General features: G+C 43.2%; 1 protein-coding gene across 3 annotated transcripts in view; it reads right to left on the bottom strand.

Annotated features, from left to right (window-relative positions):
* The window catches only part of vwa8 (von Willebrand factor A domain containing 8), a 474,906-nt gene that overhangs the window by 406,089 nt on the left and 45,536 nt on the right, over nt 1-23,281 (bottom strand). For 2 of the 3 annotated variants that reach the window (XM_041211497.1, XM_041211500.1), the window contains exon 3: nt 12,503-12,633. The exons of the other annotated variant lie outside the window; for it this stretch is intronic. In XM_041211497.1, coding sequence (XP_041067431.1) covers nt 12,503-12,633 — 131 coding nt within the window. The remainder of the gene's footprint in view (nt 1-12,502; nt 12,634-23,281) is intronic. 3 annotated transcript variants of the gene reach the window in all.

The following is a 23,281-nucleotide window of genomic DNA, read 5'->3' as shown; positions in this document are numbered from 1 at the left end:
GTTCATGGGATATGGGCATCGCTGGCTCAGCCAGCATTTATTGCCCATCCCTAATTGCCCTTGTTAAGAGTCATTTAAGGGTCAACCACATTGCTGTAGGTCTGGAGTCACATGTAGGCCTGGAGTCACATGTAGGCCAGACCAGGTAAGGATGGCAGATTTCCTTCACCGAAGGACATTAGTGAACCAGATGGATTTTTACGACAATCGACAATGGTTTCATGGTCATCAGACTTTTAATTCCAGATTTTTATTGAATTCAAATTCCACCATATGCCATAGTGGGATTCAGACCCAGGTCTCCAGAGTATTACCCTGGGTATCTGAATTACCAGCTCAGTGACAATACCACTATGCCACCAACTCCCCCTAAATTGCAAAATTTGCAGATGAAATGAAGATTGGAAATGCTGTCAACCGTGATGGGGATAGTCTTGAACTTCAAAAGGACAGATATGTGGTGGATTGCGCAGGCAAGTGGCAGATGGAGCTCAATGCAGAGAAGTGTGAGGTGATCCATTTTGGCAGGAAGAATATGATGGGACAGTATAAAATAAAGGGAGAAATTCTAAAGAAGAACAGAGGGACCTCAGTGTATACGTACATAGGTCATTGAAGATGGCAGGACATGTTGAGAGAGCAGTTAATAAAGCATATAATATCTTAGGCTTTATTAATAGGACCATAGTACAAGAGAATGATGTGGTCATGTTGAACTTGTATAAGACACTAGTTAGGCCTCATCTGGAGTACTGAGTCCAGTTGTGGGCGCCATACTTGAAGGCATTGGAGAGAATACGGAGGAGGTTCACATGAATCATTCCCAGGAGAAAAAGCTGTAGCTCTGAGGATAGTTTGGAGAGGTTGGGATTGTTATCCTTGGAGAAAAGAAGGCTGAGAGGATACTTGATAGAGGTATTCAAGATCCTGAGGGTATGGACAGGGTAAATTGTGAGAAATTGTTCCCACTCAAGAAAACATCAAGAACTAGGGGGCCCAGATTCAAAATAATTAGCAAAAGGAGTAAATGTGAAGTGAGGAAAAGTTTTTCACCCAGAGAGCGGTTGGAGTCTGGAGCAAACATCCTGAGAGGGTGGCGGAGGTAGGTTCAATTGAGGTATTCAAAAGGGAATTGGATTGCTACCTGAAAAGACAGAATGTGCAAGGTTACGGGGATAAGGCAGGGGAGTGGGACTCGGTAGAATGCTCTTTCAGAGAGACAGTGCAGACTCGAAGGGCCAAATGCACTTCTGCACTGTAAAGATACTCTGAAGATACTGTGGTACATTGCATTTGGACAGCTATGCATTCACACATCTGGACATAGTTTTTGTTTATTTACTAGGCCCATTACCACTCCTTTTGGACCATGAAACCTTTTGGTCATTTAATCTCTCCTACCTTAGACCTTCCCTTCCGGTTTGCCACCCACTCCGCTCTTTCACTTGTTCAAAACCTTTCACATTTCTAAGGTTCCGCATTCAGTTCTGAAGAAGGGTTATCACGACCTGAAACATTAACACTTTCTCCCCACAGATGCTGACTGACCTGCTGTTTCTGTTTTTATTCTACTACATTGGAACCTCACTATAATGCAGTCCATTGGATCCACATTATGAGACGGTGTCATTGGTGTGACCATTATAACGTGGTCCTTTCAAAAGCGCCAGGCCAGTAGCCAGAATAATAAAAACAAAATGAAGAAAATCTATTCAAATAAATTTTATTTCTACTGGTAATGGGGATATACATGTACAATTGATCATTATTAAATGATGGATGTGAAGAAATCTGTAATCTTTACTGTATACATTCACTCCTCACCTCTGCCTTTGCTAGATGTTCTGAATTTGTGTCACACCTGCAGCAATCGATTTTTTTGTTAGTTCCAGCCATCTCAGCAATTCTCCTAAATCATAAATGACTGTATGGGATGATGGCAGTGGTCTGGTCTCAGTGTCAGCGTCATCATTCCATGAAGGAATTTAAACAAATATAAGAATTTTAAATTTGAGGCTGGGATTTGGGACAATGAAGATTGGACTGATGAGTTAATCCAAAATCCTTTTAGTGCAGGTTAGGGTAAGGACAGCAGAGCTTTAGTTCTTCAGCTTTCTGGACATCTTGACAGTTTGAATCTGTTACACAAGCTAATGTTTGATCATCTGTCTTTGTCTCATTGGTGGCTTCTTGGGTGTCGATATACAGAGAAAACTAGCACTTTAATTAGTAATGAGTCATTGACCAGTCATTGACTGGCTCTAACTAATTTTTGGAGCATTTATATTTGAACAATGGTCTGAAGTATGTTCTGAAATGATAAATTTACATGAAAATGTTAGGGTCTACAAAGGATCTGCAGTATACCCAGATCCATACTATAGGAGACCATGTTATAGCAGGTTTCCAATGTAGTTTAATGCTCTCCTGGTCAACCTCCTATCCTTAACCCCCAATTCAACTAAAGCTCTGCTGTCCTTACCCTAACCTGCACTAAAAGGATTTTGGATTAACCCATCAGTCCAATCTTCAGTGTCCCAAATCCCAGCCTCAAATTTAAAATTCTTATATTTGTTTAAATTCCTTCATGGAATCCTCTCTCCAATCATTGTTACCTTGTCCAAACCCGCAAGTCAAACCATTCCCCTCTGCCCTGCCATACACTCAGTTCCTGCACATCACTTCGCCCTTTTGCCCTCCCAACTGTGGCCACGTTTTCAGTCAACTGAGGGTTGAACATCTTCTGGAATTTGTTCCATACAGCCCTCTGTGGGGGAGGGTGTCCGGGGGTCAGGGTCAACTATGATGGGGGAAAGGAAAGGGGTGATCAGGGGAAGGTACACACTATGCAGTAAAACCAGGCCATGAGGCCATGCTGTCCAAATCAAAAGTGAAACGAGACCATGGTGGGCGATATCATGTGCGGCATAGGAGTGTGATCAGTCATTGGGTAGAGATGCAGGTCAGCTCAGATGGACAACTGAAAGCAAACCCCAGCAGCCAGCGTTCAAAATGCTCAGGACATTGGGATGTGTGAAACGTGAAGGATCTGCGTACGTGGGAGAGTGCTTGTACGAGGCTCCAAAAGGCCCTGCCACACACGCACTTTTCCTTCCAGAATCATTCATGGACTGGCTGCTCCCCCTGAAGGGTCTTCCAGGCTGCTTATTTCTATCTCTTCACTGGAGGAGTCCTCTTGGCTGCAGATGATGACATGGATGGAGCTTAGGGACGGACTGGCCGGCTGACTGAGGATGTTGGTCCATTGGCAGAGCTCCCTATGAACCAAAGTAGAAATAAGTAGTGCATGGCAGCAGAGTCAAAAGCAGGAGAGAGAGCCCTCAAGGTTGCATTGATGGAGGGATGATGTGATACAGGATTGTCAGATGGGTGTTCGCTGCTGACCTCATCGTCGCAATAGGCAGGGTTCACATTCTCACTAGTCAGCATGATGGCACACTCCTCCAAGTGAGTGCGGGGCCTAATGTAGGCCGTTCCATGCACAGTCTGGGACCTCCCCCTGCTGATGTGAGCCAGCTTCTCCTGCATGAAAACAGATGGGGTGTGAGCAGGACGCACGGCACTGTGTGGAATGTGTTTGTGGTGAGTGGAGACATGGACAGGATAAGGACACGAGCTCCAGGTGATATGAGCCTGATGGAGATGTGAGGGTGTATGAGAGAGTTAATGGTGTTGCCCCTTGAGGTGAGATCCTGTGGATGTGTGATGGGTTTGAGAGTTGAGACTGATGAGAAGAGTGAATTACACTGGTGGAATGGATGAGACCATTCATCCTATAGTGGCATTGGGCGGCTGACCTCTTTTGCAGGGCATTGGCGCTGACCACCGCTGCCACTACCTCCCAAGCCTGGTTGGTAATGCTGCTGCCCATCCTGCAGCCAGAGCGGTGAAGAGCACATCATGGCAAGCCTCCATGGCATCCAAAAGGCGGTCCAGTGATACGTCGCTAAACCTGGGGGCTGCAGTCTTCTTGCCTTATGTGGACATCTTCCCTGCAGTAGTCGTGGTTTGGAAGCACAGATGTGTGCGTGCTGCTGCACTTTAAACATGTCGCCGGGCATGATGAAGTGGCGAGGTGATGGCGGGCGAGTGAACGAGAGCCCGCGCGCTATAGAAACGCCGTGTTTCCCAGGAACGCATAAATAATATGGTGGGATTCAGACGATATGGTGTGAAAACCCGCCATCGTGGCCAGCGGGTAAACCCTCATTTTACCCACCCACTAATGCACAGAGCAAATCTGGAACCATTCCGCCCCATGACGTCATCATATATTTGATGCCTGCTTATGTTTGAAATGCAGTGTATAAAAGTTGGATAAATGCGTAATCTTGTTGAGCATTAAAACATAAGTTCAAACAAGCATCGACATTTCTATTCCCCACCCATGGTTTTATACAGCAGATACACCTTCCCAGCTGCAGAAAGTCATCACAGCACAGGCCAGGTTAGCGGCTCAACAGAGCCAAATCTGTGCTCTTCCATTCCATGCCCTCATCAATTAATGCTTCACTGGAAGGTGCTGCCAAATATACAGTCAATGGTAAGCATGCAGGTGGTAAAGAAGGCAAATGGTATGTTGGCCTTCATAGCAAGAGGATTCGAGTACAGGGGCAGGGATGTCTTGCTGCAATTATACAGGGCCTTGGTGAGACCACACTTGGAATATTGTGTGCAGTTTTGGTCTCCTTATCCTTATCTGAGGGAGGATGTTCTTGCTATAGAGGGAGTGCAGCGAAGGTTTACCAGACTGACTCCTGGGATGGCGGGGCTGACATATGAGGAGAGATTGAGTCGGTTAGGATTATATTCGCTGGAGATCAGAAGAACGAGGGGGGATCTCATAGAAACCCATAAAATTCTAACAGGACTAGACAGGGTAGAAGCAGGAAGGATGTTCCCGATGGTGGGGGAGTCCAGAATCAAGGGTCACAGTCTGAGGATATGGGGTAGACCATTTAGGACTGAGATGAGAAGAAATTTCTTCACCCAGAGAGTGGTGAGCCTGTGCAATTGGCTACCACAGAAAGCAGTTGAGGCCAAAACATTGTATGTTTTCAAGGAGTTAGATATAGCTCTTGGGGTGTAAGAAATCAAAGGATATGGGGAGAAAGCGGGAATAGGCTATTGAATTGGGTGATCAGCCATGATCATAATGAATAGCGGAGCACGCTCGAAGGGCCGAATAGCCTACTCCTGCTCCTATTTTCTATGTTGCTATATATCCTTCTCAAATTTGAGAGTAACTCCTCTGGATGAACTGATGATTTTCACATTTTCTAAATACACTATTACCCAAGAATGAACAAGGCCCAAAGTTCTGATTAACTCTGTCTTTAGAGATATTATATATTTTATATATATGTACATATATAGGCAGAGAAAGAGAGAGATACAAAGTAACCAAGAATGTGCTTGAAATGTAGTCAGTATTGCTATGTCATTGAATCACATTACACAGCACAGGAGGCCATTCTCAAAAGCAATCAGGGATAGACAACAAATGCTAGTCTTGCCAGTGATGTTCACATCCTATGAATGAATTTAAAAGAACTCAGGCCATCATGCCTGTACTGTCATTTTGAAAGAGCTATCCAATTGAACTTGCTTCCACCACCCTTTCAGACATTATTCCAGCTTTTCACTCATTGCATAAAAATGATTCTCATCACCCATCTAGTTCTTTTGAGAATTATCACAAATCTGCGCTCTCTCATTACCAACCATCCATCCGCTGGGAACAGTTTCTCCTCATCTACTCTATCAAAACACCTAATTTTCAACACCTGTTTCCCTTCTCTGCTCTAAGTTTATAACATGGCACTTTGTCAAATGGCTTTTGAAAATCCATACACACATCAACCCTCCCCATTACTTCCTATTTAGTTGGATTTCTCAAACTGTGGTCTGCGTGGCCCTGGTGATATGAGAGACACCTCTGTGGGCAGTGGGTGTTGGGGGTGGGGGGGGCAGCGGCAGGGGCACGTGGGAGAAATCGTCCAACACTGAATTTTATTTAATTATTTATCGCATTTTTATAATAGGCTACTCAGCCAAAGCTTTAAACCTCTGTTACAATTTGTTCCATTAAGTGTTTTATTTACTTCAAGATATACCAATGAGAACACAGGTGACATACAGAGGCTCACTTCCAATCACTGTACATTGTTCAGCTGGGACAATGACCCTGGCTGTGCAAGTTGTAGTTAGTAGAGGTTGGAAGCAGAGGTATCAGTAAGGAGGGTACAAGAGAAATCAAACCTCAAAATAACAGCCTGGATTCTACAGTTGGCAGCGAAGCAAGGGAACTCATCGCTGATCTTGAAGAAAAGCTCACCGAGAAATCCTATGATCTCTCTGGCAAGAATTCTACTTCTTGATTGTAGCACGGTTTAAAGATGATTCCCAATGTCAAGCTGATATCATAAAGCTGTTCAAGCAGCAAATCACATTGAAGAATTCTCACAGACAGCCAACCAGGGATTAAAAAGTGTTCACAATCAAATCATATTTTAAAACTTTACACAGGGTAAAATAAAGATTGAGACCTACACATGGGGGGATGGTAAAAGCTGAAATATCGTGAAAACAGTAATTGTTTTAAAACAATTTTAAAATCTCATAATTAATTCAAATAGAGACATTTAACAACATTTCACATATTTTGTCAGGGCCAGGTCAGTTGCTGGCTCATTATTAACGCAGATTGCGGTTAAAAACCCAGTTGCACCTCATTGAACAAGGCTAAAGCTTTTATGGAATTGAAACAGAAAATGCTGGAAAAACGCAGGTCGGACAGCATCAGTGGAGAGAGAAACAGAGCTGACGTTTTGAGTCCATATGACTCTTCTTCATGTGGGGTTTCTAACAGCAATGTGAGAGTGGAGTAGGAGGAAGTCCTCGCCAAATCAATTGATTCCCCGGGAGGAGGAGTTGGTGGGGTCCACAGCACAGCACTGCAGCTTGTGGCGGAGCAGTGAGTGAGAGGATTTCCATGTTAGTCTACACTTTTGCTAAGACCTGAAGTGTGGTCAGATTCAGAATGGTAATGATGGCAAATGCTGACAGTTCGTTGTCAAAGACTCCACAAATACAAGGCCGTTAGCTTCATTTGGGTCAAGTGTTAGCTTAGCTCAATTAGTAACATTTGCCTTTAAGTCAGTATATTGTGGGTTTAAGTCCCACTCTAGCTTACAAGATAGATATTCTAGCGCAGGGCTAATAGGGTTCTGTAATGCTGTAAGTGCCATATTTCAGATATAATGTAGACTAGTACGCCTGTGTAATAGTGCAACTAATTCAAATAATTTTTATTTCATATTAGGCTGTTAAAAAAGCATATGGGATCCATGATTTTATAAATAGAGGCACAGTACAAAAGCAAAAACATTTAGAAGTTACTGTTTAGACCTCAGCAAGAGTAAGGTGTCCAATTTTTGGTACAGCACTTTAGAAAGGATGTCAAGGTCCTGGAGAGGGTGCAGAAGAGATTTACTAAAATGGTACCAGGGATGAGGGGGTCTTAGTTATCTGGAGTGACTTGAGCAGAGAATATTAATGGGAGATTTAATAGGTGTGTTCAAAATTCTGAGGGGTTTTGATAGAATAAATGAGGAGAAACTGTTTCCACTGGCAACAGAGCCAGGGTTAAAATAAATGGCAAAAAAGTATAATTCTATATTATTTTTCAGAAACAGGAAACTGATCCCTCAATTTTAGTTGCCTACTCACCTCTAGAAATTAAATTATAAGGGGAGTTGAGAAAGTTAAGCACATTCTCGTTGAAAAACAACAAACTTCTAGGTGATCAAACAATTTTGAACATTTTTCATACAAGACCATACAATTGCTCCATACAAGCTGTTCACATCACATAGCTCCAAGACTGGGGGATATAATTTGAAAACAGATTAATAGGTCATTTAAGCTGAACAAAAACACCTTGTACTTGTACAGTGCCTTTATCCACATAACACATCACAAGGCATTTCAAGTAGGGGAAGCAGAGACCTGGGTAGAGGAAGCGGAACCTTAGAGGAAGGGAATTTGTGAGAGGGGCCGACCAAAACAATAATGGATTTAAAAACTAGTCATGATTTAGCACAAAAATAGGATTTAGCTAAAACATAGCTCCAAGTATGGAATATTTAGGAGGAAAATGGGGCAGGCAGTGCAGGATTTAGAAGGGGTGGACCAATTGACAAAGAATTAGCCAAAGACAGGGTCAAAAAGAGAACATTTGAGGAAGTTTATAAAAATACTGAAGGAAGTAGGGAGGCACAGCGATTTAGGGAGGGAGGTCTCAAGGCTGGAGTGAAGACAGTCAACAGTCCAAGGAACACCAGGAAGGGGAGATAAAGAGGAACTCAGAGTTGGAGCACCATCGGGCACTTATAGGGTGGGGCTAGGCCATGCTCCAGTTTGTAAGCAAAAAGGATTTCTGTCATGTCAGAAATCAGAATAGACGTATGGAGTACATTACCCATTTGCAGCAAATATTATTTTGTTTCACTGGATCATTTGGGTATTGGACTACATGAAGTATTGGATTACAAAGCCTGTCACAGAAGATTCACAAATTACAATCGACAAGCATATCATTTCTGACTCAATTTGATCCCAAAGTCTCCACATTTACTACAATCCATGGAAGATAGCCACACATTGGTCATTCGACAATGACAAACACAGACTGTAGAAAGTTGGTAACAAGACCTCCTCAAAGGCATTACGATGATTTTCAGAAGTCATCATAAAACGTTTGAAGACAAAGCAACCCCCTCTTAACCACAACAGGAATGCACACCATGGCCCATACAATATTCTTTCAAGGAGTTGGAATAATCGAGATTCAATAGCAGTTGCTTGCTCCTATGTATTGTAATTATAGGAGGCACCCACCCACCTACCACCCTTTGTAAATTTCAACTCATCCAAAACTCTGTTGACCTTACCCTAACTCGCACCATTTCCTGTTCACCCGTCACCCCTGTGCTCAATGACTGATATTAGCTCCCAGTGCAGCCTTGTTTTCAAATATTTCCATGGCCTCGCCCATATTTATCTCTGTAATCTCCTCCAGTCCTACAACCCTCTAAGACCTCCAGAGTCCCTCCAGTTCTAGGCTTCTGCATGTCCCCGATTACATTTGTTTCATTATTGACAGCAATGCTTTCAACTGACTAGGCACTAAACTCTAGAATTTCCTCTCTAAACCCCTTCTCCTTTAAGTCACCCCTGAACACCTACCTCTTTGACCAAGCTTTTGCTACTGGTCATTGTCTATGTTGCTCATTGTCAAATTTTATCTGATAACATTCTTAAGAAGCACTTTTGGGCATTTTACTCTGTTAAAAACACTATAAAAATGCAAGTTGTTGCATTCTCGGGTTCATTGCAATCATGGTAGGGATTGAGCTCTGGTTACATGAATGATGATATTCTCATACCTGGCATCCAGCAATTCTTTCCTACAGCAGTCATACAAACTCTTAGTTCCCTCATCAAATTTTCTGATCCATCACCTTTAATGCTCCAGATGTGGAAATCCAGAGCAAGTCTACCAACAGTTTAACGCAGATCTTGTGAGAGGGGCTTTGGCAAACAGCTATGCTCATATGGTCATCTTGACTCTGCCCACGTACAGACCATTTTTGAAGCAGGTTGCCCTCCTTCCTGCAATTGTATCACCTTTTGGTCACAAGTGCACTTAACATTTCATTGTTGAAACTTGCAAACCTTGCAAATTATTGGGAAAGGAGCCAACTGAATATATTCTAGCCAAAGAGGGGACAAATGGCTGTGGGGAGAAAGTGGAAAGTCAGGGGTTGAGTCCCCCAACAAACAAGCATTGGGTTTACAGGACAACAATTCATTTTTCTTAACATTTCAGGTGCTTCTCTTTACCTGACCTGAATATCTCTTAGAGTGAACCCACAATTGGAAACTGATCACACCAGTCAGTGTACCGAAAATGGTACATGGCCAGGGAGCAACTGTCTGCTCACTGACAATGAAGCCTCTCACAGGGTCATTTCTTTTTCTACAACTATATTTTTAATTCATCAGTAAATAATTGTTAGTGAATCTGCTGCTCATGGTGCCATGGGGACTATATTTCTGTTGAAAGATAGAGAGGTGGCCAGATTAGAGAAACATAGGAGTGTGAATGGAGCAGTTAGGGACAGTAGTGGGTGGATGAAGGGCTAAGAAGGGACGAGAAACAGAGATTGAGTGAAAACAAGGGCACAAGAACTAGACAGTGCCATAGATGGAGAAGGGAGAGAGATCGACAGGAAGAGAGACACGGAAGTGGATGTACAAAGGGAGAAAGACAGGATGAATTGAGTAGCAAATGAATGATTTGATCCAGCTATTCTTGTACTTTTTCATTTACTTATGCCTCTAATGTCACAGAAAGGTTCAATCAACTTCGTTCCCTTCACATCTAGTGGTGGTTTTGGTCTCACTACTGCAGCTACCTTTCATCCAGATCAGAGACACTTCAGGCTATTTTGATGGGAAACTGTTTACATTTTCAAATTGGGCACGAGGATAGGGGGAAAAAATACCACTCCAAAAACGAGAGACGGCACACATGGGTGTTAAGCGACACAATTTATTACTTAAATTCTGTCAAAAGCTGTAGTATAACAGAATAAAAGTGACTAATTTCAGCTGCATGCTTCTAAATTTAAACTGCTACCACAATAGAGTTCCTTAGAAATTGTGTAAAAAGAAGCAAATACCTGTTGTTTCTTGTGTGATGTTAAATGTGAATAATTTGGGATGTACATATGATAGAATGAAGCTATGAACAGGACAATTCCTAAAGTTTATATTTTAGATGTTAATCTTGTTGGTAATGCTGAGATAATATTTTCCTGATTGAAAATGGCAGCAGTAGAAGCAAACGTGAACAACTATGACCAGCAGAACTCAAGTTCATAACAGCCGTAAAGAAAATTAATTGCTCATTATAGGAAAAAACACCATATAGAAGCTCAATTTACAACTGATTGGAAAGGTTATCATCATGTATACATCCAACGTTATGAAAGTTGCATAAATTCTTCATACACATCATGTACAGCAAAATATAAATTTCTTCCAGTAAACCTCCATAAAAGTTTGTCATGACTATTAAAAAAAAACTTGTCTCTTTATAGCCTTCTGGCTATCTGTTTTGCTTTGCTTTTCACACCATCTATTCATTTCAAACTCCATATGTCTCATCCATTTTCACTGAAACTTCTTTTGTATGTCTCTTGTCTCATTGTGTTTTTCTCAAGCTCTCTGCCTCCATCTGACTGGATAACTGCTGTTCCTATGTTCTTTCTATCGGTCTGTACTTCCCTGTATCCTGTGGCTCTTGAACAAGTTTCCTTTACCGAAGTATTGAATTTTCATGCCTTATCTTTGATATAGCCCAAGGTATGTAACAAGATGAGAAGCAACAACTGGTCAGAGTGTTTGCAGTGACCAGGTGGTGATAAATTGGTGTTGGAGTTTGAAGCAGAGGTTTGAGAGCAGATGTCTTAGGTATGTCAATACTCAAGGAGGGGCTCGGGTCCAGGCAGCACACAGGAATGGGATAAGCAGCTGTCTGGCAGCAAAATTCAGAAGCAGGGGTGCCTGGGTCCTGGCTGCAGTAAGAAAACTAGAAGAGACCCAGATGCAGTTCAGTCTGGGACCTTGGGGCTGAAAAGTTAAGGCACATGGTCTGCTAGTCTATGTGGCAATTAGGGAAGCAGAGCAGGAGCAGTCTCAGTCATGCACGTAAAAAGCAATAGGATACATGCCCAGAACTCTGCAGCACTCTCCGAGCCTGGAACAAACCAACAGGGTGGGCACAAAAGGGGAAGCCTCAGTCATCCAGCCGCAGGTTCCTACTGGAGCATGTTGAATGGATTTTCAAAATGAAATTGTCAACTTCATGTTCAAGTTGAAAGCATCTTTGTGAATTATTATTTCAGTATTAAATGTGCTTGGCATGTTACTAATTTTATTCTTTTTAGGTGGATGTGCACAAGGGCCAAAGAAACATGAATAGATTGCAGACTGATAGCTTTTCCTACTTGTCCAAGGCAATGCTTAGCTTCATATTCAGTCAGATATTTGGCCTAATTAGTATAACTAAATTATTAAAACATTAGAGTTCTTTCTGTCCTACAGACACATTAAGCTGAACACTAAAAACTAACATGAAATCTCTCATGACCCAAAGTTCAGTTAAATAGTTTCACCTACAAAATGCAGGTATAATGCTAACATGTGCAATTGATACTGGCCCGCTACTGCTCAGAAGGCGTTACTATTGATCTAATTTCCTGTATTTGTCATTTTACTCATGTCCACACATTGGTAAACTGCAAATTGGTTTCTTTCCCGCCAGCGAATTATGCTTCATGCAGGCAACAAACTGGAATGATGCATTACAACCCAGCTACAGTATTTGCATATGATCTAGAGAATGACTTACCAAATACTGCATAGCAATGGAGCGTCGTAAAGGACCGGGTGGCCCAATAAGGAACACATCTTGCCCCAGCAGATCTTTCTGCATGATCCATCGAAGGTGCTGTGTGAGTGACTGAGATATGGGTTCCAACACTGACGAGAATGAAAATTGATTTAATTATCGTCCTTGTCTTCGCAACACAACAGAGCAAAAAAGCAGCAGGAGAACTTGTTACGTTCATATTGAAAATTGCACCAAAAACAAAAGCCCCCCTGAAAAACTGAACACAAGTTAAAACTCCCTTGGATTATGTATTGGTGTAATATGTTATTGTGGATTAGTTAGAGGGTAGATGATCTGATAGGGTAGCAACAGATATTCCACAGCTAGCCAGATTGTCTGAGGAGGCTGGGGAGGACTTTCACAAAATTGTTTTTTCACCTCAGCTGATAATCTTCTAGTCTCTGTCGTCAATTACAAGAACAACAAGCAGGAGTAGACAAAACATTCTGTCAACCCTGCCCACCCTTACCATCGTGGCTGATCTTTGGCTTCAGATGTTTGGGGTCAGATAGCAATCCAATTCCCTTTTGAATACCTCAATCGAATCTGCCTCTACCACTCTCTCAAGAAGTTTGTCCAGGCTCCAACCACCCTCTGGGTGAAAAAATTTTTCCTCACATCACAATTACCCCTTTTGACAATTATTTTAAATCTGTGCCTCTAGTTCATAATGTTCTCTTGAATGGGAACAGTTTCTCACTATTTACCCTGTCCATACCTCTATCAAGTTTCCTCTCAGCCTTCTTTTCTCCAAGGAAAACAGTCCCAACCTCTCCAGTCTATCCTCATAGATACAGTTCTTCATCCCAGGAATCATTCTTGGGCCGTAAAAAGGGGGCAGTTTTCAATGACGGTGGAACTTTCTAGCATTATTTTAAAATCAAAAATAATTTTCACAGTCATGGTTTTAATCTAGATCTTCTGAAGATTCGCTGTCAGATTACCACTCCACTCCTAGTTACTTATCTTGTACTGGAGCTCCACATTTGTCACCTGGACTTCCAAACCAGACCTCCTCAGAAATGAGGAGCGTACATGCTCCAGGAGTCCTTCTTCGCAGTGTAGGAGCATCAGGGAAAGCCAAGCCATACCCCTTTTTTATGGCACTAGCCGCCATACTCAGGTAAGTTTAAATGTCCTAAAGACACTTTGACAAGCTACAGAGAGAAGGTAAGTGTGTAAGATAAGTGAGGGGTGAGGGGTAGGGTGGGATAGGGAGGTCAGTGGGGGTAGTTGTTGGATTGAGAACAGTAGTCAAGGGGTTGGGGATAGTCAGGTTGGATGGGGGTGTAGGAGTAGTGGAGGGGTCATGAAGTCTGGTAGGGAGTTGGGGGGCCAAGGTGGGGGGGTGCTGTCAGAAGTATAGTCACCCAGGAGTTAAAACTGGTTTTAATCCTTCTAACTTTACCCAAGTAACTACTCTGGTAAGTGAGCAGGAAGCATCCGAGATCTCTGACTCTAACTCAGAGTTTTGAAGGGTACCAGACGCAGGGTAATTGTCCACCGGAAGTCCAAACTTCCCAGGCAATTCCCACGTAGTTAGTGCATAGGGACCTCAGGGAGGTCCCCCTACCCATCTTGGGGTGTAACGCCGGACCACGACCATCCGAAGATCAGAAGCTCTGGACCAATTTTCTTAAACAAAAACAAATTTTGCAACAATTCTTTCTCAAATGAGTACTTCAGGGAAAATTCACAAAAAATAAACTGTGTTCGAGTTTTAACCCAGTAGCTGGCTGAAAAATTAATACATTTACACAGCTTGATATAATGCAAGTGACCTCAAAAGCTACTTTTGTATTGGCCTTCGAGGAATACTCACTAATTCATGGGGATCACACACCTGCCAACAAACTGAATGTAAATCTGGCCTATTCAGCCAAAGCGGCTGCGGGAAGAATCAATTAAGGAAGGAAGAACCTAATGTTAAGAGCCAGAGCCACAATCTCAGGTGTTCTTCCACTCATCTCAAGCTGCGGCACATGAGCCAGCTTCAAATGCTCCTAACTCACCTAGAGAACCAAAGAAAGGGAAAAATAAAACTAAGCTAAAAAAAAGTCATTGCCATTAAGAAATGTTTACAAAAACTGTCAGAAGGAAATGTCGCACAAAATATCTAATGCAAAAACCAAAATCTCTGAAAATACATCCACCACCAGTAATGGATGAACCGAATTACCACAGAGTGTTGAGATTATAATGATTTGATTGAAATATGTAAAAACAAATGGACTAGACTGTGTCCTTGTGGATAGAATATTTCCTAACCTTCATGATCCCTCGTCACTAACTTCCCAAATAGAGGAAATAGCCTTTCTCTGTTCACTGTCTAAAACATTCATAATTTTAAAATCTTCTAGTAAATCTGTTAGTCTTCCCTGCTCCAGTGCAAATAGTCAAAATACTTCAAATCTCTGCGATAACTCTTGCTTCCCATCCCTGGCGTTATATATTAACTTGGATATTTACAGACCAAACAGCTTCTTTTGAGAGAGAGACAAGCACAAGATTGGGTAATCATTGAAGTACTCTTTGTCTTCAGCCATTGGATGGCCTCATGCAGTTTGGTCATTTTAAGTTATGTGCAATGTGAACAGCATGCCAAAAACATGGATCATTCTGTTAAAAAAAGTAATGCAAATCAAAGGGGAAGACTTCACTCCAGAATTACACAGGAGTGACCCCTTTGCAGAAAGTAGAAGAAAGACTTCAGTCAGTTAAGAGCGATGTGTAATTGGAGGCTATGGTTATGGCTGACACAATGGTGTCAACAGACAATGAGTTGAAGGCAGCGTAGGACTTAAAGCAGGAGCAATCCAAAACAAAAACAGAATTACCTGGAAAAACTCAGCAGGTCTGGCAGCATCGGCGGAGAAGAAAAGAGTTGACGTGTTACTCAACAAACAGATTCTGCTTAAGTGTGGATGAAATTGGTCTAGCTAGCAGCACTAAACAGGCTCGTAGCAAAGCGGCAGCAACTTTTCACAATGCTAGCTTTTATTTTCCATTGACTTTGAAAATATCAATACCTTGAGCTTCAAACATTACGGAGAGACTAGGAAACAAGCCTCCACAAAGAATTTAAACTATCATTTTGTGAACTTCAGTGGAAAGATGATTGGATGTGGTGAAAAATTGACTGCCGATTTGCTAGGAGCCAACTACATACTGCTGGCATAGACCCATTTCATCCTCGGTCTCTATGAACTGAAGCATCTGTATGTATGCATTGTAAACAGAACTCATGACCGAAACTACAGCAACATTTCTCCATTAAGGTAGCGTGATTCCTCCAGCAAAATGCAGTGAGAGGAGGATAGTTATACAAATATTGTAAAAATGAATCCCAGTGTGGTCTCCAGGTACGATTGACAGAGGAATTACCCAATCACCTCCATTCTGGCTGGCGCTTGTGCTGTCACTACATCACAGAATCACATAGCACAGAAGAGGCCCTTCGGCCCATCAAGTCTACACTGACATGTGAGAAACACCTGACCTACCTACCTAATCCCATTTACCTGCACTAGGCCCATAGCCTTGAATGTTATGATGTGTCAAGTGCTCATCCAGATACTTTTTAAAGGATGTGAGGAACCCGCCTCCACCACCCTCCCAGGAAGTGTATTCCAGACCGTCACCACTCTCTGGGTAAAAAAGTTTTTCCTCACACCCCCCCTAAACCTCACCTTGAACTTATGTCTCCTCGTGACTGACCCTTCAATTAAGGGGAACAGCTGCTCCCTTTCCACCCTGTCCATGCCCCTCATAATCTTGTACACCACGACCAGGTCACCCCTCAGTCTTCTCTGCTCCAGTGAAAACAATCCAAGTCTATCCAACCTCTCTTCATAACTTAAATGTTTCATCCCAGGCAACATCCTGGTGAATCTCCTATGCACCCCCGCCAGTGCAACTACATCCTTCCTATAATGTGGCGGCCAAAACTGCACACAGTACTCCAGTTGTGGCCTCACCAAGGTTCTATACAACTCCAACATGACCTCCCTACTTTTGTAATCTATGCCTCCATTGATAAAGGCAAGTGTCCCATATGCCTTTTTCACCACCCCACTAACATGCCCCTCCGCCTTCAGAGATCTATGGACACACACACCAAGGTCCCATTGTTCCTCAGAACTTCCTAGTGTCATGCCGTTCATTGAGTACTTCCTTGTCAAATTACTCCTTCCAAAGTGTATTGTACATGTCGCCATGTCTCTTTCAAGTTGAAAGCTAAGCATTGATTGGTCAATGTTCTCAATGATGGTTTTGTAGATAGGTATGTTTGTCTTAAAATTGAGATTCAAGGAGAAGATTCTAGAACAGGTTTTCTGGTTGATAGTGAGGGTTTGCCTTTTTGATAGGTGGGCTGCCAATAAATCTGGTGAGCAGCAGTGAGAAGCCAGCTTGTAACATGCATAACATCAAAATTGAGGACACCACTGAATCTTTAGAACGTGCAATAGCTGCTCATTATTCAAGTTGGTGCAGCTTCCAATCACAGACGGCTTATTCCTGACAAGTGACTCAACATGCTTAGTGCAGATGGCATACATACAATTTCAAGTTGAGAAAAATGCACAAGAGTGATAAAGAACTTTCCAAGGGTGTGAGACAGATATTTTGAAAACAGCCTAATCTTGAGCATATCTTGAGCATTTACATTTTTTTAAAGGAACGCTGTTCCTGGGAATGTTAAACATGAACTCAAGTCAACTGAGAACATCATGCACAGAATACACTATACACTCAACAATGGAAACAAACACAGTTCTGCAAATAATAAGGGGAATGAATGTCTCTATAAGAAAACTATTAGATGGTCCAGTTGCAGCTGAGTCGACATCCAACCCGAAACCAACTTGCTCCCATCCTAACTGAATTATTTAATCTTCCCACTGCTCACTCTTAAACAGATTCTACATTTCACAGGTCAATGATTGTTGTTGAATTCTGATCTTTTGAAATTGTTTTTGCCCCATGTATCCCAATATTAGGCAAAACTTTTTCATGTGCGAGTTGAATTCGAATCATGCAGATGATCATATTAAGCAACTCTGACTTAAGAGTAGACTGCACCACCCCCAGAACCTAAAGAATCATTCTAACAAAGTCTACACATAAACCATTGTAACTTTGTCATACTTGGGGTTACCCAAAATCCTCCATTATCTTACTGATCTTGGTTTAATTTGATAGCTAGAAGTTGTTTCTACTGATTTTGAAATTCAGGTTGGCTTTGAATTTGTAAAGTTAATTAGAAAAATCTACTACACTGCAATCAAAAATCAATTACACGAAAACAAGCATGTTAAATCAGATTAGAACTTTTCGCTTCTGAGGCCCGCTGCCACGTTATAAATTCCGTAGCCCCCCCATAACACCAAACAATCAATTGGTCTGTATAAAAACTAATTGTACAATGTTATGGCACAGCCGATGGTAAACGCTGAGCTGCTCAAGTCTCAAAGAGAAACTTGAAACAACTGCCACAACTGTTTTGCAATTTGTATAAATTTTGAGATGCGTGCCTTGAATTCAGTAGTAATAAGACTACCGAGTCTTATAGGTTTCTTGCAAAACTAAATTAAACCTTTATTAATAGAAGGAATTATTTTAAGTACATACATAGATCTACCAAGTACTACTATGATAATTTCTAAATCCCCTAATCAATCTATTCTCCCAGTAACACTTTCATTAAGGCAACACTAAGACACAGAGATTTGAAAAGACCCAGGCAAAGTAACACACAATACCTTGAAACAGTCGAATTCAAAGTGAGTTTTCTTAACTTCAGTTCTTTGTAGGCAACAGCTTGAGGCTAAGATGTTGCAGGCTTTTCATACTTGTTAGATCTTAGAATGCCTTCCCTTTCACACTCCTTGATCCATATTTTCCCCTATGTCTTTGGACTTTACCTCTAATAACAAAAATCTCTCATAGTACCAATTTTACCAGTAATCTTTGGTAAAAATAAACACACTGTTTCTTAACTTCTCCTGGCCAGGTGAAACATTTCACCCCTTCTTTGAAATCAAGTTAGTCTGGTTTATTTAAAAATGAAAATGTTCCCTTTACCCCCATGTTTACCTACTTAACACTTCAAACCGAGCTTAACTTCTGATACTTCAAAGCCTTCAGATCAGCTGCCTTTAATTCAATTAAGTCCCCCCGACACACACACTGACACAGACCCATATACACTGACCCCACTATTACTCTACAATAAATTCCAATAATACTATGAAAATTATAATATCTTCCTGACAATTAAACATATATGTCATTTTTTCACTTGTGTCATGTGATGAGAAAAATCGATCATAATCTCCAGTGCAGTACTGAGGGAGTGCTCCATTGACAGATGTTGGAAACCACAGGTAAAAATTAAATGACAAGCTTTTGTGTCCTGCCAGATGTGTAAAGGAGGTCCTAAAAAAATGCCTTCCTTAATATGCATGGTTGGATGCAGATATTTCAGAATTAAGAAATGTTCCTCTTTACAGATACTTAATTTAATAATTTCAATACATTACTGTTTAGGGCTTGATTAACCCAAGGTAGCAGGCAATTTGGGGAAACAATCTTGAGATAACAGTATGGGGCATTCAGCAAGTTCTAGCACAAGTATGAAAGAATCCCACAATGCTTGTGATACTTAGTTATACTTTTGAATGAGAAAAACTACCCCTAATATATATACAGTTGTTAAGTTTATTTATTATACAATTCTAGATTCCCCAGCCAGTGGAAACAAACTCTCGGTATCCCCACCCAGTCAAGCAATTTGAGAATCTTGTATGTTGCAATGAGATCGCCTCTCATGCTTCTCAACATCAGAGAATATAGGCCCAATTTACTCAGCCCCTCATCACAGGACAACCCTCTCACCCCAGGGACCAATCTAGTGAACCTTCGCTGTACTGCCTCCAATGCAAGTATATCCTTCCTTAAATATGGAGCCAAAACTGAGCACTGTATGCCAGGTCTGGTCTCACCAAAGTCATGTACAATTGGAGCAACACTGCTTCATTCCAAGATTCCAATCCCTCTTGCAATAAAGGCCAACATGTCATTTGCTTTCCTATTTGCTTGCTGTACTTGCATGCTAACTTTTTGTGTTCCTTGTAGGAGTACACCCAAATGTCTCTGAACATCAACATTTGCAAGTTTCACACCATTTTAAAAATATTCTGTTTTTCTGACTAGAGTGAATAACTTCACACTAGTTCACAATATACTACATCTGCTATTGCACACTTAACTAACCTGTTTATGTCTCTTTGCAGCCAATGGCAAAAAGGATACTAAAAGTAATAAATAACACATTCCCTATCATCAAGACTCGGTAAATCAGTAGTTACACAACAGCAACAATGCTGGAAGGAGCTTAATAAATCATTTTGGACTTTGGTTAAAGTTTTGCCAGATGAGATAAGCAGCATTTGCTTTTTTTAAACACAACTCAAGTTCTGATGATGTGGGATTTGTTTATGAGGTTTGTTCACTTGTTATTGAATTGACAGTGTTGTGACATAAATCCTGCAGGAGGAAACAGTAAAAACAAGGAGACTGCTTTCCTGGGGCATGGTGAGTGAAATGGCAAAAAGGCAAATATACAAGGAAAATCCCAGGTCCAATCTCCATTCACTGATTACTGAGCAGCACTATCAACCAACTCAACTGTTCCCTCGTCACTACCCGCCCTGGTGCTCCACTCACAATCACGACCCCACTTCATGTTCCGCTCACAATCACTACCGCACCTCGTGTTCCGCTCACAATCACTACCGCACCTCGTGTTCCGCTCACAATCACTACCGCACCTCGTGTTCCGCTCACAATCACTACCGCACCTCGTGTTCCGCTCACAATCAATACCCCAGTACGCATTCCATTCACAATCACTACACCAGTCGAACTCCACCTCGTGTTCCGCACATAACTGCAACCCCACCTCGTGTTACGCACACAATCAGTGCCCCACCTCACGTTCCACTCATAATCACTACCCCAATTCTCGTTCCACTCACAATCGCTACCCCACCTCGTGCCCTGCTCACAAGCGCCATCCCACCGTGTTCCGCTCACAATCGCTACCCCACCGCGTGTTCCGCTCACAATCGCTACCCCACCTCGTGTTATACTCTCACTCATTACCCCAACCCATACCCCCCTCCGATTCCAATGATAATTATGACCCCACCTCACTTTCCACTCACACTCACTACCCCGCCTCGTGTTCACTCTCACTCACTACCCCGCCTCGCGTTCACTCACTCACTACCCCGCCTCGCGTTCACTCACTCACTACCCCGCCTCGCGTTCACTCACTCACTACCCCGCCTCGCGTTCACTCACTCACTACCCCGCCTCGCGTTCCACTCACGGCCGCTACCCCGCCTCGCGTTCCACTCACGGCCGCTACCCCGCCTCACGTTCCACTCATTCGCTACCCCCCCTTGGGTTCCACTCAACGTCAACCACTTCATGTTCCACACACATACACAATCACTACCCCACCTCGCGTTCCATACACAATCACCACCCCACCTCACGTTCCACACACACACAATCACTGCCCCACCTCGCGTTCCACACACACACAATCACTACCCCACCTCGCGTTCCACACACACACAATCACTACCCCACCTCGCGTTCCACACACACACAATCACCACCCCACCTCACGTTCCATACACAATCACCACCCCACCTCACGTTCCACACACACACAATCACTACCCCACCTCGCGTTCCACACTCACTACCCCGCCTCGCGTTCACTCTCACTCACTACCCCGCCTCGCGTTCACTCTCACTCACTACCCCGCCTCGCGTTCACTCTCACTCACTAACCCACCTCTGTTCACTCTCACTCACTACCCCGCCTCTCGTTCACTCTCACTCACTACCCCGCCTCACGTTCCGCTCACAATCACTGCCCCACGTTGGGTTCGGCTCACAATCGCTGCCCCACCTCGTGTTCCGCTCACAATCACGACCCCACCTCATGTTCCGTTCACAATCACGACCCCACTTTGCGTTCCGCTCAGAATGAATGACCCACCTCGCATTCCCTCACAATCACCTGCCCACATTACATTCCACTCACAATCAGTACCCCAACCCATCCCCACCTCGTGCTCCACTCACAAAACCACCCCAGCCCATCCCCACTCATGTACCGCTCATAAGCACTACCACATCTCAAGTTCCGCTCATAATTGCCAACCCAGCTCATGTTCCACTCAAAACACCACCCCACCTCACCTTCTGCTTACAACTACTACCCCACCTCGTGTTCCCCTCACAATCACTACCTCACCTCATGTTTCCCTCACAATCACTGCCCCACCTCGTGTTATACTGTCATTCATTACCCCAACACATACCCCCCTCCGATTCCAATGACAATCACAACCCCGCCTCGCGTTCCACTCACGGCCGCTACCCCGCCTCGCGTTCCACTCACGGCCGCTACCCCGCCTCACGTTCCACTCATTCGCTACCCCCCCTTGGGTTCCACTCAACGTCAACCACTTCATGTTCCACACACATACACAATCACTACCCCACCTCGCGTTCCATACACAATCACCACCCCACCTCACGTTCCACACACACACAATCACTGCCCCACCTCGCGTTCCACACACACACAATCACTACCCCACCTCGCGTTCCACACACACACAATCACTACCCCACCTCGCGTTCCACACACACACAATCACCACCCCACCTCACGTTCCATACACAATCACCACCCCACCTCACGTTCCACACACACACAATCACTACCCCACCTCACGTTCCACACACACACAATCACTACCCCACCTCGCGTTCCACACACACACAATCACTACCCCACCTCGCGTTCCACACACACACAATCACTACCCCACCTCGCATTCCACACACACACAATCACTACCCCACCTCGCATTCCACACACACATAATCACTACCCCACCTCGCGTTCCACACACACACAATCACTACCCCACCTCGCGTTCCACACACACACAATCACTACCCCACCTCGCATTCCACACACACATAATCACTACCCCACCTCTCGTTCCACACACACACAATCACTACCCCACCTCGCGTCCACACACACACACACACACACACACACAATCACTACCCCACATCGCGTTCAATTCACAATGACTAGCCCACCTCATGTCGCACTCACAATCACTAGCCCAGCCCAGCCCATCACCCACCCCCTCATGTTCCGCTCACAATCACTACCTCCTTGCAGCTGGACAAGCTAGGAGTGGGAGAGGGTGGATCCAGTTAATCTGGTCCATGTAGGAACCAACGACACAGGTAGAACTGGAAATGATGTTCTTTTGGGATAGTTTGAAGATATTAGGGTCAATATTAAAATACTGAACATCAATACCTGAACCACATGCTAATTGGCATAAGATCAAGCAGATTAAAGAATTAAATATGTGGCTCAAGAGTGATGTGGGAAGAAGGGGTTTCAATTTATGGAGCACTGGCACCAGTACTCAGACAAGAGAGAGCTGTTTCATTGGGATGGACTCCAAAGAAACAAGTTGAGGCAACAGAACAATGTATCACAGTGAGTAAAAACAAGCAGAGTGAGACAAGAAGGGACAGAGAGTTTAATGGTAATTGAGCATCAAAGAGTATGGTGTATGCAGGAAATAGTCATAAAAAAAATGAAACTGAAGGCTGTTT

The sequence above is a fragment of the Carcharodon carcharias genome, chromosome 18, assembly GCF_017639515.1.
Source record: "Carcharodon carcharias isolate sCarCar2 chromosome 18, sCarCar2.pri, whole genome shotgun sequence".
NCBI classification, from domain to species: domain Eukaryota; kingdom Metazoa; phylum Chordata; class Chondrichthyes; order Lamniformes; family Lamnidae; genus Carcharodon; species Carcharodon carcharias.
The sequence above is the reverse complement of the archived record's forward strand: the minus strand, read 5'-3'. Positions and strand labels throughout refer to the sequence as shown.